Genomic DNA, 16,210 nt, shown 5'->3' on the forward strand with positions numbered 1-16,210 from the left:
GTTTTTCACAAGAAAGGGGGGGTTTGAATTGTGACCCTTTTAAAATTTAAACTCAAGTCACAAAATAAATAGTTAGTGATAAAATTATTTGTGCTCAGTGAGATCGTTCTAAGAATGATCTGTGCTGTGTAAAAACAGTTGCAGAAAATAAAAGTTTAAGGGAAAGAAGATAAACACAAAGAGTTATCCTGGTTCACCCCTAATCTTTGGGTTACGTCCAGTCCCCACCTCCTGTGAGTTTGTCCACTAGAATCACTTAAAAGTTACAGATCCAATACTTACAAATTCACCTTGATCTTGACCTAAGATCAACAACTTACCAAAGCTCCTAGAGCTTTGAACTTTCCTAGTCAACTTGACCAATCAACACTCAATCAATAGTCACGTATTGACTTGAGCAATTACAATATAGATGATTTGTTTCTAAGCTTGAATTCAGACTCACTATAAAAGAGAAGCTTAGATGAAAGCACTCTAAAGAGATTGGAACTCAGATTATGATACAAAAGAGTGACTTAAAAAGGACTTTGAGCTAAAGAGATTGAATGGGATTTATATCACTTGAATTGCTTGAAAACTCTTGCTCTTTCCCTTGGACTTGATTGCCTTTTATAGATGCTTGCTTGAGATTGAAGCTTGGCCTTCAAGTATATCAGTTAGAGAGTAAAATAGAGCTGTTACTCAGTGCTCTATATGCAGCAGACAACTTCTGCATAATGTGCAGATTCTCTGTTCAGTCTTGGAACAGTCTTGATTTCCTTTTGGCTTTGATCCATAAGATCCAAATAAGTATGAGCTGTTGCCAAGTGTATATGAGTTGTTTCTTACATCCTTCCACTGTCATGTATCAGATATAGCCGTTTGGATGCTCAGAAAAGGACTCATGACAGTTGGAGATGGTTTTAAAAAACTGTGTGCAGGATCAGTCTTGCATTGGTCTTGAAACAGTCTTGACTGCACCAGCAAATAAGATGAACCTTCATCCTTCCTTCCTTGTGGTGTGCAGCTGTTAGATAGCTCTAAGGACTGATCAGTAGTAGCCTTAGCAAGAGAATAAAACCAGCTGGAATAGTACAATAGCATATGAGACAAAATTGTACTTCTATGACAAGCCATGGAAGAATGTTCCATTTGTGTACTTTGCATAAGTACAATACAACTCATAGTTAAAATCTGGTTGTTCCTTTGTGATTGGTCCATGATATTATATCAGATGTATTCATTGGTTGGCCAATACCACAATTGATCAAGCTCATGGTTTTCTTCATGATATGTGACTAGGAAAGCATATACTTAAATTCCATCACATGTTGTTGATCCCAAAAGAGATTATCTCCTGTAGTGATTTGGTCCATAAATCCATTGTAAAGTGCTTATTTGTTTTGTTCTTAGTTGACTTGAAAAACCAGAAAGCACTTATTCCAAAACGTGCTTATTTGTCAAAACTGCAGTCTGTCTGCTAAGAATGTTCTTAGAATGGTCTTGAAACAGCTTTGCAGGATTTTTACTTTGCAAGTGGTTTGTTAGAATCTATTTAATCTTATGCCACTCAAAAGCACTTGTTAGATAACAAAATGATCAGAATCATTTAAAATATAATTAAAGATGTTTGTAATCTTTAAAACATCAAAAGTGGATTTTGCCTCAACAGTTCAGTAGTGATTGATGCTAACTTGATAAGGAGATCAGAGTTCGATCCCTCGCAATTACGATCACACTTAATCCGATTCTATGGTATATCTACGCTTATCTAATTCCTCCTTGAGCTTTTCAATTATCTTATCCTTTTCATTTACAATTTCCATAAGCCTAGCATTCTCATCTTTAAGTGCTTCAAATTGACAAACAATTCCTTCAATTTGAGCTTCAATAGCCTCATCACTTAACTCAAAAACACTTTCCACCACTCTAATCACACGCCATAAACTAACCACAACCAATAAACCACCACCTCTCCTCTCCAAAAACACTTCCATAATTAAAGCACCAATAGCCACAACACCATCCACAACATATCCTGGATGCTTAAAAAATGAAGAGCCCAAACCCACTAATAAAAAAATTATCTTTAATGAAATAATACTCAAAATACAAATTCCAATCCAATGGAAACATAATTCTTCTACTTTGTTTATTTTTTGTTCACATGAAATTAAAGATGAAGATAATTCAAGAATTGTGATGATGAGGTCTATAATGAGTAAAAAAATTGAAATCATACGAATTAATGTTGATTCTAGGAAATTGACCAATTGTATACGCCATGGTGCTTTATTCAACAAATCTTGTTGGTTTGAAAAAATAAACAACCATTTTTGCCTTCTATTCCATGATTTTATTAGACTTGTGATTGATGAATCTAATATTTGCATGGAAAAATAATTTGTGGGGGTTTGTGTTTGATTGGTTTGTGTGGTGGACACATGAATGGATTTCAAGGTGTTCATTGATCATATGAGAAATGTTGGAATCAAAATTTGGTGGTAAGGGTTACAAGCTTTATGATTTTAATTTTTTTTAATATATAAGAGAATGTTGGTTAGAATTGTGACGTATTAGATGTGAGATATTTGTGTTAGTGAAGTGCAAGTAAGCTTTGAAGGTTTTGTATACTTTAACTTTAGGGTCACGTTGGAAGGGTGGTACAATTAATTAATTAATTAATTTAACAAATACGCAATGTCCTAATTTTCCTCCACATATTTGAGTAGCTAGAAGACAAGAGGCCAAAATCCAGCAAAAGATCATATGCAACAAAATATTGTTGTCATGACAATGGAAACGGTTTTGGAGTTTTTGGGCAAAGACATGTGATGGTAAAAATGGATTTTGTAGGGAGAATTGGCGGTGGTGAAATATAAATCTTTTGAAAGTTATTGTGATGTGATTAAGATAATAAATCTGTATACTATTTTTATCAAACCATTCAATATTTTATTCATTCAAACATGAAAGTATAAAAGTTAGACAATACACTATGTTAGAGATTAGAGTTTGAATTCGAGTACACCTGTTTCATTTTTTTGAAATAGAATCTAAGTACACCTATTTATTTACCTTAAAGAGGTAAATTCTATCCACTTTACTTGACAAAAAAACCTTATATTTTTGGTGAAATCATATATCAAAGGGGGTTAAGACACACTATTTCCTGATTCATTGAAAAAGTCAACTAAATAATACTCCCTCAATCCTTAATTATAAGCAAAAATCAACTTTTCAGATTCATTGAAAAACTAATGTATCTGACCTATATTATAGACCAAATACATCCATTATTGAATGAATTTCAAGTTGACTTTAGTTTTTATAGTTGACTTTAGCTTTAAAAAAAAGTCGAGCCAAACGAAATATAAACTTTTAACTTTAGTTTTTATAGTTGACTTAAAGCTAAAGTTAAAAATATTGACTTTTAATATAAAGTTCAAGTTGTTTGGTAATTATTTTAAAACCATAAAAACTTAAAGCTGAAAACTAATTAGTTTATATCATAAAAGACTAAAATATTTAAAATAAAAAGAAAAATTCTTTTAAAATTTATATTAATAAAATACAAAATATTTATAAAATGAATAAAAATGTATAAAAAATTACTACCATCCAAGATCGAAAATAATTTACTAAAGAGAAATTATTTACAAAAGAGAAATTATTCAATGATGATACAGATTATATTCATATAAACGAAAATATAAATTATATTAAAAGGGTTGAATAATATTTCTTCGAAGAAATTTACACAAACAAGTAAATATTTGTAGCAATCATCTAAACAAGTAAGTTACTGCAAGCACATGCCAGTAAAATAAAAGAAAACAATTCAATGTAGTGGTGGCACACCATAAATAAATGGGAAGAAATAGAGTCAGAAAAGTAAATAAAATAAAGGAAAAACAATATAATCAGTACTCGGTGGGAATCGAAGAGGGGAAAAGAAAAATAAGTTAGGCGCATTCAAATTAAGTTGGTATTTTTAACTTTTCTAATATCTCCTTTTTATTCAATTTTCAACTATAAAATTAAGTTGCTTATTAATTGTAGTACTTATTTGAAATAGTGTTTGGCCCTACTTTTTCTTTTAAGTGATTATAAGTTAAAAAAAAGTCAGGCCAAACACTACCTAAATGTATTTATCTATTATAATATTTTAATCAGTATAATATTTCAATCAAATGAATGAGTACAGTTAATTTCTTATGAAAAATCATTTGAAAGAAATCGGGTTCTATTTTTAGAAGGAATAATTTTTTGTCAGATTTATCTTGTTGTCGAATTTCATATATGACCATCCCTATTCTCCTGAAAATCAGAGGTTACCAAAAATCTATTATTAAATATTTTATTATTATTTTTTTTGGTACAATTAAATATTTTATATAATATTTAATAATATATTTTTCGGCCCCCGTCTCATAAATCTCTGCATCCGTCCCTCATCCTTCCACGTATGCAAATGTAGAGAATGCACCCAAAGTTGGTCCCCGTACAGTTCACAACTAATAGAAAGTTTAATTCATGAGATGAGATGACTGCATTGCCGATTTTGAATTCTATTAAACTGTTTGAATTGGATTCCACTTATGTGAATATCGACTATTCTTCGTTGAATTCTGATGTCATTTCTACTAAAATGACATACTCAATTGCGTTTGTTTATTTGAAAAGGAAGACAACTTTAAATTATTTGTACTTTATATAAATGTTATCTTAAGATAATTGTGACCAACCAAAATCTTAAATTGGTGAATATTGCTGTAAGAATTTTCCCCAAAATCCACCGCTAACCTATAGATAATGCATAATAGTATTAACAAAGGCTGGTGAATAAAATTTCCAAGGGGAAAAAACGACTGATATTAAAGTGTTAGGAAAATCAACATCAATAAACATAAAGATACATAATCTATGCATCGACATGAATCACTTGATGCCACGTTTCCTTAGATCAATATATATAAGTAAAAATTGACTTAAAAAATTTATTATGAAAATTATATATGTATCTAAACTATATTACTATATAGATAGATCCATCACTTTTTTAATTGATAATTTTTTTTAAATAATTTATCAATAATGAATTAGCGGTAGGGTCTTAGTCCTTTTAAGCATGTGGTCAGGGGTTTGATTCCTAGCTTATGCATACGGAGAAAATATGATTGCGAGAGGAGACCTCATCTTATTATGTGTCCCGCAGTCATTGCTAATGGTGGTGAAAATTTCGCACCAATATCATCGTAACAAAAACAATTTACTCATATATAAAACCGGAAAGAGTAATTTATAAAGAACATTAAATTATTACTGTAAAAAAAAAACATGAAATTATTAGTGGAAATATATATGCAATGACTTGATAGCCAAGTTTTGTTCTCCTATCGGATTCAGACACCAGTATTCTGGTCTAGTTGCCAATTGTCATTTGAATTCCAACTTAGTTTTTTTTTCCTTGACTTTTCTTTATTTTTCACTATTTAGTTAAAGTTTGACTCAGTCTTTTAATTTGTGGTATGATGGTGAATAATTATAAATAGACCAAAGGGGCGAGGATATTCATAACTTTAACTTTTTGTGACCTTTACATAGAAACAAAGAAGATTTTGTTTAGTGTTGTATTGTGAGACTCATAGCAATGGCAAAAGTTGGAAGAATGAAGTTAGGATCACAAGGCATGGAAGTGTCCTTACAAGGACTTGGTTGCATGAGCATGTCTGCTTTCTATGGTCCTCCTAAGCCTGAACCTGACATGATTTCTCTCATCCACCATGCCATAGATTCTGGTGTCACTCTTCTTGATACCTCTGATGTCTATGGTCCTCATACCAATGAACTCCTTATTGGAAAGGTTATCAGTTTCTCTTATGTTTTTTTGTTGGCTTTCGCCACCAGTTTAATCTGGTTCAGGGGTCAGTTCTGGCATTAAGTAGTTCCAGCCCCTCAAGATCGCAATTGCGGGGATTGAACCGTGGTCCTCCGTACCAAGTTCAGTGCCAATCACCACTGAACCGATTAACGATTGGTTTTTTCTCTTATGTTTTTAGTGTGTGTTTGGATTATGTCATAACTAAAATTGATTTTGAGTGAAATATGTTTGGAATTGTGGAACAGGCTCTTAAAGGAGGGGTAAGAGAAAAGGTTGAGTTGGCTACAAAGTTTGCTGCTAGAGTTGTTGATGGGAAATTTGAGGTTCGTGGTGATCCATCTTATGTGAGAGAAGCTTGTGAGGCCAGTTTGAAGAGACTTGATATTGATTGTATTGATCTCTATTATATACATCGGATTGACACTCGTGTTCCAATTGAAATCACGGTTTGATTTCTTCTAACTTCTCTTTAATTTGATTGTATACCATCAGTGGCGGAGCTAGAACTATTTTTATGGGAAAACCCTGTTTTTAACAATGTAATTATTTGAACCAAGTATCTCATTGACAACTATATCAATCTAAGATATGAAATTGAACTATTTATTGAAATATATACAAAGACAATTTGTGACAGCTTCAACTTTTACCTTTTTCTATGTAAGATTGGGGAGCTTAAAAAACTTGTTGAAGAGGGAAAAATAAAATACATTGGTTTGTCTGAGGCCTCACCTTCAACAATCAGAAGAGCTCATGCAGTTCATCCAATAACAGCTGTGCAATTGGAGTGGTCACTTTGGGCAAGAGATGTGGAGGAAGAAATAATTCCAACTTGCAGGTTTGATTTAGTTTCTAGTAATATTATTTGATAAAATTGCAATGATATGAATCACCGACACCGACACTGAATACGTTAATGATATACGTAGGCACAAGTAATAGTTTGAGAAAATGAAAGTGATTAAATGTAACTACATGTATTATTGGTGTCGTGTCTGACATCAAACACCTTTTTCATCTGAATTGTCGGTGCTACATAAATAAATATGAAGTCTAATTTTATAAGCCATGATTTTATTTCTTAGGGAACTTGGTATTGGAATTGTTGCATATAGTCCTCTTGGGAGAGGATTCTTTTCATCTGGAACAAAGATTACTGATACCTTTACAAAGGAAGACTACCGTCAGGTTTGTGGAAAAGCAAGCATTTACATAAATTCATATCAATTACTTGTTCATTTTGTTAATCAACTTAGTAAGTATGAGACACCGACACAAAAATTGACATGCTGTTGACACTTGACACTGACACTGACACAGACATCAATAATAATGTAAGTAAATATAAGTGATTGAATATAACCATGTGTGTTGGATACCGACCACACCTTCAATCTGAAGGGTCGGCGTTACACACGCTTCGTTTATAAAAAGGCTACTCACATCGAGAGATGATAGCTATGTTGGCACCCAAGCTGCTAATAATATAAACTACTTTGACTACAAGTCTTGAACTTATATAGCAATCCTAACTGAATCAGTTAAGTTAGTTATGAGTAGTAACTGATATAACGGAAAGATGCAGCAAACGATTCTAACTGAAACTTGAGTGTTTAACATATTTGTTTGTAACAAATTTTAAGACACATAGTATTAGTAAACACAGTTTGTAACTCTGGAAAATAAACAGAACCATTTGATTTGATCAATGTGTTTTGATACACTTAGTATGGTTTTCCAAAAAAAAATATGTAAATGCAGAATTAGCATCAACCCACGGTTGATATCGTTACAAAAAAATATTGTTTTTTTGCCCTTTCAAAAAAGTTTTTTTTTTTTAGGCAAATTAAGAGTATTAAGAGACATCATGGAGACTAGGAGACATCAGAGAGACATCTAGTAGAACTAATCCTTTCAAACAAGTTTAAAACCTAGAATTATGTGTATTTTTCATGGTTGACAATAGTTTAATAGATATGCTCATATTAATCAGACATTTCACCATGTCATAAAATTAAAGTGGGGTGTAGTGAGGTGATTTGGCGGAATACACGATCGCTATTAAATGACAGTGTAAAATTAGTTTACACCGTCTGTGCATATATTATTTTGTCATACCTAATATATAACTTGTATTTGTGTAAATATGTTTGCAGCATATGCCAAGATTTCAACCTGAAAACCTGCAGCAAAATCAGATTATATTTGAGAGGGTTAATGAATTGGCTACAAAGAAAGGATGTACTCCATCACAACTTGCATTGGCCTGGCTTCATCACCAAGGAAACGACGTGTGTCCGATACCTGGAACAACCAAAATTGAGAACTTTAATCAAAACATTGGAGCTTTGTCCGTAAAATTAACACCAGAAGAACTGGCAGAAATTGAGTCCTTAGCTGATATTGTTAAAGGCGATAGATCTGGGAGTGAACCTACATGGAAAGACTCTGATACTCCACCACTTTCTTCTTGGAAAACTGCATAATGAAGTGGTTTGATTGCTTATTCCTCGTATCAACATAGTTTTAAATTGTGGTTGCAGTTACGCTATGAAATTTTATTCTATGTTAAAATACGGGCAAATGTGGCTGCATATTCTGTTGCAGACTACTATTTAGAATCATAAACATCAGTATGCCATATGTATTTGATGTTAGTACCTTAAAAATTAATAAATTGGTACGAGGAAAAGGATTTTGGTTGTATAAACATCTATAGTTTCTAGCATATGTGTGATTTGAACTCTAATGAATATGACTCTATTAAATTTTGCATAAGTTTTAATTTTTTATATGCGTATCATGTTTTCTAATTTTAGACCAGAAAATATGTTGTAACCAAAAAAAGACCAGAAAATATGTCGTTTTTGTTGTTTAAATTGGAGATCTAAAATGGAAAACAACATAAATAACATAAAAACTAGTAATTGAAATTGTCTTAAGGCAACATAGCATTCATAAATACAACCATATGACATACATAAACAAGAAAATATAAAAATCAACACATGGTCCATGCATGGGTCCAAAGAACCAATGTGGTGTCACCTCAAATCAAAAGGTTCAAAGAAGTCATGTTGATATACGTAATAATTGAAGGATATAGTGGCTAGACTCACACTTTTAAATGTGAAGAAATGTAGAACCTAAGATTCGAATCCCGACCACCCCAATACACACTCTTCTCTTCTAAAACAGTAACATTAGCATCCTAATAGATACACGCGTAGACACGCGTGTACCGTGCCAAGATCAAGTTCACCAAAAACAATTATAGACAGAAAAGTAAACTAGGTTGAAAAAATGTGACAATGGGGCCTGACCTTCCTTTTTAACAATCAAGTGATAATGGTGATGTTTTCTTTGCAGGGCATTGTTAGGTAGACCGTTGAGGATAAATTTTGCTCTCGAGAAGCCCCGTGGGGGACGGGGACCTGTTGTAGTAGTTCCTCGGTTTTCAGATAATGGACGCTTTAACAGACACTGGGTTGAATTTGCCGTATGGAATTTATGTATGTGTCTCTGAATCAAATTAAAATTATTAAGCTCATAGATACAATTTTTTTGTATTGTTTATCATGTTCTCTTTAATTTGTAGAAATTGAAATTTAGCTAAGATGTTGAATCAATTTTTTACATCAGGATAGTAGTCATGCAAATATGACATTGCGTGGATCACTGAGACATTGCTTGAATCAATTATTGATACTATAATGTTCTGCTTAAAGTATCAATGTTGAGTTCTCTGGTCCAAGCTTAATGATCATAAAAGAATAGATGCATGTAGTTTGTATGCTTCATTATGCCAAAAATCATTAGTTTTGGTGTCATAAACTCTACAAATATGGAGTCACGAATATTTCATACACTTCAATATAGTTAAATATGTAGGCTTATGCAATTTGTCATTTTATATTATTAACATGCATGTTGTAGGTGAAATTGGTAGCTCTACTGACTCGAGCTAAGGGTGAAAGTAGCTAAGGGAGAAAACCGACAGATATTAGAGATAAATGTATGCATTGACTTTAAACTATTAGTATTGGAGCATATGATACTTTTCTTAAAGAATCAATTTTGAATTTCATATATACTAGGAGGAATAAATAATTTCTATAACACTATATTCTTTTTTTTTTCTTTCACGACCTACTGAACTGACTAATCTGATTCGAGATCAGTTCTAGCATCAAGTGGTTTCAATCCCTTGCTGATCACAGTTGCGGGAATCGTAACAATATATTCTATTTATACAACTCATATATATATATATATATATATAGAATATTTATTTAAGTTACTTCAAACATTTTTATGTTACTCATTTTGCCACAATAGCTCCAATCTTATGAAAATAAAAAATAAATAAGTTCATTTAGATCGATGCTCTTAGTGGAAATATATGCAATAACTTGATGGCCAAGTTTTGTGCTCCTCGGATTAAGACATTGGTCTAGTTGCCAAATTGGAACTTAATTTTTCTCCTTGTGTTTCCTTTCCTTGACTTTTCTTTATAATTTAATTTTCACCTTTTAATCAAAGTTTGACCCTTTAATTTCTTTTGTTGTATGATGAAAAATAATTATAAATAGTGCAAGGGGAGGGGATACAAATACAATATTGACAACTTTAACTTTGTGAGGCCTTTACATAGAAAGAGAAAACATTTTGTTTAGTGTTGTATTGTGAGACTCATAGCAATGGCAAAAGTGGGAAGAATGAAGTTGGGATCACAAGGTATGGAAGTGTCTTTACAAGGACTTGGTTGCATGAGCATGTCTGCTTTTTATGGTCCTCCTAAGCCTGAACCTGACATGATTTCTCTCATCCACCATGCCATTCAATCTGGTGTCACTCTTCTTGATACTTCTGATTTCTATGGCCCTCATACCAATGAACTCCTTCTTGGAAAGGTTCTGATTACTTTTTCTTATTAATATATTATATTTAGTCGTTTAATTATACTTTACTACCTCTCAGCCGAATTCTAGCTTTTCGAGGCTCTTCAATAGAGGGCTAAAAAAAAGAACAAATGATTGTGAATTTGTGATGAAGTGTGCATGTTTGAAATTGTGGAACAGGCTCTCAAAGGAGGGGTAAGAGAAAAGGTTGAATTGGCTACCAAGTTTGGAGCTAGAACTATTGATGGGAAGTTTGAGATTTGTGGTGATCCAGCTTATGTGAGAGAAGCTTGTGAAGCGAGCTTGAAAAGACTTGATATTGATTGTATTGATCTCTATTATCAACATCGTATTGATACTCGTCTTCCAGTTGAAGTCACGGTTTGATTCTTCTAACTTCTCTTTAATTTGATTTTGGTGGTATAAAATGTGTATACCATGAAGCATTGTCTAAGATATGAAATTGAATTATTTATTCAAATATATACAAAGACAATTTGTGACAACTTCAACTTTTCCCTTTTTTTATGGAAGATTGGCGAGCTTAAGAAACTTGTTGAAGAGGGAAAAATAAAATACATTGGTTTGTCTGAGGCCTCACCTTCAACAATCAGAAGAGCACATGCAGTTCATCCGATAACAGCTGTGCAATTAGAGTGGTCACTTTGGTCAAGAGATGTGGAAGAAGAAATAATTCCAACTTGCAGGTTTGATTTAGTTTACAACCATTATCTTCTGTTATCTAGCATTTGTCTTTCTAGTAATTTGATAAAATTGTAATGATATGAATCACCGACACAAACACTGGATACGATAATAACATGTAGATACCAGTAATAGTTTCAGAAAATGAAAGTTATTAAATGTAACTACATGCATTGGCGTCATGTCTGACACCAAACACCTCTTTAATCTGAATTGTCGGTACTAATGAGCTATGATTTTATTTCTTAGGGAACTTGGTATTGGAATTGTTGCATATAGTCCTCTTGGGCGAGGATTCTTTTCATCTGGAACAAAGATTGTTGAGAACTTCGCAAAGGATGACTTCCGCCAGGTTTGAGGCACTTAAATAGTATTCGTAAACACAATTGGCTACATCATTGAGACATAATTAGAATCATCCACCCATCATTGATATTGTTACCAAAAAATATTTTTGCAGGATATGCCTAGATTTCAGCCTGAAAACCTGCAGCAAAATCAGACTATATTTGAGAGGGTTAATGAATTGGCTACAAAGAAGGGATGTACACCATCACAACTTGCACTGGCCTGGCTTCATCACCAAGGAAACGACGTGTGCCCGATACCCGGAACCACCAAAATTGAGAACTTTAATCAAAACATTGGGGCTTTGTCAGTAAAATTAACACCAGAAGAAATGGCAGAAATTGAATCCTTAGCAGATATTGTTAAAGGTGATAGATCTGCGAATGCACCTACGTGGAAGGACTCTGATACTCCACCACTTTCTTCTTGGAAAAATGCTTAATGAAATGGTTTGATTTCATATTGCGCATATCAACATAGTTTTAACTTGTGGTTGAAGTTACGCTGCAAAATTTTATATTGTGTTAAAATACAAGCAAATGTGGATGCATTTGTGGATGCGGGCCACTATTTAGAATCATGCATATTAGCATGCCATGGATATTTGATGTTACTGCCTTAAAAAATAAATTGGTATGAGGAAAAGGATTTTGCAGAATTGGAATGAAAATCCAAATGGTTTGGTAGAATCATACATTTCATGGACACTGATTAACAGGGCTGTCGATGAAATTTTTGGTACTCTATGCAAGTTATAATTCTGTTAGAATTCTTTTGATAACTTTTAATTTTTCATAAGAGTCTAAGTCTATTTTAAAATTTAGTTACAAAATATTTATTTAGTTTATTTATTTTAACACACGCACGCACGCACACGCGAGTGCATTCATGCACATCCACACACTAGTATACAAAAAAATGGTGACCTAAAATTTTAGTGCCCCATAAGGTCGCTCCTCTCGAATACCCTCCGAAACCCTCTTGTTGATTAACCTGAGACATTACATGCATGAAGATATATTAAAATACAAATCATATTGAAAAAGTGGCAAAAAAAATAAAAGTAGCAGAGAAAATTTGATGTGTGGGATATTGATATCCTTACCAAAGGTAGCTGTGTAATACGATGTCAAATGATTTTGGCGGAAACTCAAATTACTGGAGATCGCCGTGACATTCATACCATCAGCCGTCCGATTTTAATGAACGGTCCAGATTATTTTGATGCATGTGATTGTAAGTTGTTTGATGTGAAATCAATAGATGCAGAACAATTACTGCTTACCGTGTTCTTTTATCACTGCAGCAAATTGCAAGAGTGTTCACATTGCAGCTTCACTCACCATCACATCATTTTTCATCACATTCAAAGAATAACTAGTCATTTATCTCATGAAGCAGTGCTTAAATTATGTTAGTCCACTAACAAGAAATTGAAATAATTTCTGATGAACAAGTTTTTCATTAATTCCAATCCACAATTTGCTACTTAATTAATAAAATATTTTAATCAACAGATCAAGTGATAATTACAACAAAATCAGTAATTTCATTCACATTGATATTTCCATCATCTGCATAGTAATATCCCCAAGTTTAGTGCCTTCATATTAATCACCTACTACTAATTATTGCAAATTAAAGTAAGTATTGCACAAAATTATGAATATGAAGTTAGTTATATATCAGCAAAAGGTATTGATTTCACCAAATTCAGGACTAGACAAAGTTTTACCATTTTCAATTACTTCATCACCAGAGCTTGATAGTTCATAAACAAACAAATGATTCTCTTTATCATTTTAAACCTCAATGGATGGTGAGTTCTCATAACAGTTTCCACAAAAATCCATTTCTAAATTCTGCACATATCTTTGTGCTGCTGGTCTAAGGCATTATTAAAGGATTCACATGTAATTGAATTGTATTATTAGGAGAATTGTTCGGATAATGCAGAATTTGGTAGTATGCCAAAACTACTAAAGATAAATAACACAAGGATAGATGATAAAAACATATATCATAACTCATCAAAATGGAGGGTATGCAAAGACCATCCATCACTGTCACGAGTTTGATAAAGAGAGTTTAAAAACAAAAAATAGAGTTTTAAGAAGCCGATGATGGTGTTTGTTGATTCCTTAGAACACTAGTTAGGAGTTGCCTCAACTCTTCATCCCGCTTCTCCCTCAAATCCATTAACCTTAAGATCTCTTCTTGTTGTTTGGCCAGACGAGCGAGTTCCTGTTGATTTTTCAAGGATTGCTCTTTTAACAAAACCACAACTTCATGATCACTTTCTTTTCTTTCTTTTTCTTTTTCTTCAACTGTTTCTTTACCTTTTGCTTCAGCAATCATATCAGAGTGAAACTGAAAATCATGCTGCACAGCAGTTACTTTTTTTCTCATAGAAAATCTTTTGCTTTCACCTTGAGACATCCTTGCTTCTTTGCTCCCATGTGCATCTTCAAAAACTTCCTCCAAATTCTCTATTGTAGGTTCAATGTTAGCTGCTGAAATTGGCCTTTTCAGTGGTAATATCTTTCCATGATATTCTGAAGAGCCTAAACAACACTGGCTCAATACCGATTGCTTCCACCACGTTGAATAACGGGAGGTAACATCAGCCTCAAAAAATCTCGATGGAAAATACAAATCTTTATCCATCATGGGCCTGCAGTAGTTTTTCCAAGCAATCTCTTTAGTCTCACTGAACCTAGGCACACAACCTGGAACATCTTGATCAATTCCAAATTGCATTGCCACTCTATGTGGAAGATATTTCTCTATAGAGTCAAATCGGACAAGCTCCGAAACTCTTAAGCATATAATGAATGAGAGCATTTGTTTATCCAAATCCTTCTTAAATGGTACCAAATTTTCATCATTTGGATAAAACATCCCATACATACCAGAAGATCTAACATATGGACGCCAATGAAAATCATCCTTAGCCGAGTCTAATGCCAACCTAACATTGTCAATTTCGAAATCTTTAACCCTACGCCACCTAAACAACAAAGGGTCTCCATGGTCGATTAACGAGGGTTGTGGTTGTAAGGTTTTGAACCTCTCCCACACCCAAATTTGAACCAAGTAAAAGGGCGATGAAAGAGTAACTTCTAGAGGATATCTATCAGCTATTGTTTTCTTAAACAAAGTTAAATCCCTATATATGCTAGCTAAAACAGCTGGTGCCAAAGCAATTGGATTCCCTCTAGCAAGATGAATAGCAATTGGAAACAAACAACTTTTGACCAAAATTCTATGAGGAAAAACAAAAGCCGACAACCAAGTAGCAAGAAATGCTTCATGTTCAATTTCACTACCTTTATCAATGAAAATATCCATCCATAATGATGTTGTAGCCTTACCTCCTTTATTAGTAAGTTGTTGTCTTGCAAGGATCAATTTCTCTTCAACTTCTCTCATTTCTTGGTCTTGAAGTGAAATGAAAACAGGATCACCAACAACAGGGTAACCCCCTAAAACCATGACATCTTCCAAAGTGATAGTTGCCTCACCAAATGGAAACACAAAGGTATTTGTCTCAGAACACCATTTCTCAACAATACCATATAGCAAGTCATGATATTTCTTTATGCGACACTTTGTGCTCATTATAGCTTCAAAGATACCAACTTTCTTCCACACTGTTTCATATCTCAGTTGAAGTTGATCAACCCATTTAAGCCATTTGGTTTGTGAATAACGCCACCCATTGAAATGGATTTTCAAAGGCCATTCATTTGGGTCAAAATGGGTTACACTTGAAAATGGGTTACACTTGAAAGATGATTCTTCAATGGAGTTTGCAATTGGTTTGAGAAAATGAGCAGTTCTGAAAGTTGGTTTACTGTCACCAGCTGGTGAAAGCATGAAATCATCCCTCACCTCCATGATTGGTTCATTCAACATGATATGATATTCTTCAAAAAGCTTAAGCCTTTTTTTACTGAAAAACACTACAAAATGAAAATGTGATAATGAAACTATTTTGTTTTTTCTTCTGAAAAATGATTTGCATTCACCACTTAAGGCGAAGTTTAAGGAGTGGAAAATTGTGAATGGTGAATGGTGACCGTGTGTAGAAAACCCAAATTACCCTTTTGTCCTTTTAACAAATTTCTTAACCCAAATAATTGAATTATGCTCTTATTTTATTATTTATTAATGTAATTAATATTAATTTATTTAAAAAAAAATTGGTTTAATATTTAAATATTTTTAAACTAATAAAATAATTTAGAAAATTTATTAATGAGTTGGAAAGCTCAAGATAATTGTCATTGTTATGGCTAAGCACGAGAATACAATGGCTCCTCTCGTTGTGGTTTTTCTTTTATATGTTTTTGTTTTGGACTGGATTTAGAGCACAATCGTTGAGGAAATC

At 33.1% G+C, this 16,210-nt stretch overlaps 4 protein-coding genes across 4 annotated transcripts; 2 read left to right on the forward strand and 2 right to left on the reverse strand.

The window, feature by feature from the left end:
* Nucleotides 1–1,661: 1,661 nt before the first annotated feature.
* LOC123891292 (voltage-gated hydrogen channel 1) lies at nucleotides 1,662–2,491 on the reverse strand. Its single transcript, XM_045941131.1, has one exon. The coding sequence runs from the start codon at nucleotides 2,445–2,447 to the stop codon at nucleotides 1,719–1,721; it is 729 nt and encodes a 242-aa protein (XP_045797087.1). The 5' UTR covers nucleotides 2,448–2,491; the 3' UTR covers nucleotides 1,662–1,718.
* A 3,019-nt stretch (nucleotides 2,492–5,510) lies between these two features.
* On the forward strand, nucleotides 5,511–8,573 carry LOC123891289 (probable aldo-keto reductase 2). The gene is made up of 5 exons (XM_045941128.1): nucleotides 5,511–5,845; nucleotides 6,109–6,309; nucleotides 6,529–6,701; nucleotides 6,949–7,051; nucleotides 8,020–8,573. Exons 1-5 carry the CDS (start codon nucleotides 5,633–5,635, stop codon nucleotides 8,347–8,349), a joined length of 1,020 nt encoding a protein of 339 aa, XP_045797084.1. The 5' UTR covers nucleotides 5,511–5,632; the 3' UTR covers nucleotides 8,350–8,573.
* A 1,887-nt stretch (nucleotides 8,574–10,460) lies between these two features.
* Nucleotides 10,461–12,475, forward strand: LOC123891290 (probable aldo-keto reductase 2). Its single transcript, XM_045941129.1, has 5 exons — nucleotides 10,461–10,776; nucleotides 10,945–11,145; nucleotides 11,299–11,471; nucleotides 11,719–11,821; nucleotides 11,930–12,475. The coding sequence occupies exons 1-5, from the start codon at nucleotides 10,564–10,566 to the stop codon at nucleotides 12,257–12,259; spliced, it is 1,020 nt and encodes a 339-aa protein (XP_045797085.1). The 5' UTR covers nucleotides 10,461–10,563; the 3' UTR covers nucleotides 12,260–12,475.
* Nucleotides 12,476–13,926: 1,451 nt separating this feature from the next.
* LOC123892105 lies at nucleotides 13,927–15,717 on the reverse strand. The gene has a single exon (XM_045941945.1). The coding sequence runs from the start codon at nucleotides 15,715–15,717 to the stop codon at nucleotides 13,927–13,929; it is 1,791 nt and encodes a 596-aa protein (XP_045797901.1).
* Nucleotides 15,718–16,210: the final 493 nt, after the last annotated feature.

Source organism: Trifolium pratense, linkage group LG6 (genome assembly GCF_020283565.1).
Source record: "Trifolium pratense cultivar HEN17-A07 linkage group LG6, ARS_RC_1.1, whole genome shotgun sequence".
Taxonomy (NCBI): domain Eukaryota; kingdom Viridiplantae; phylum Streptophyta; class Magnoliopsida; order Fabales; family Fabaceae; genus Trifolium; species Trifolium pratense.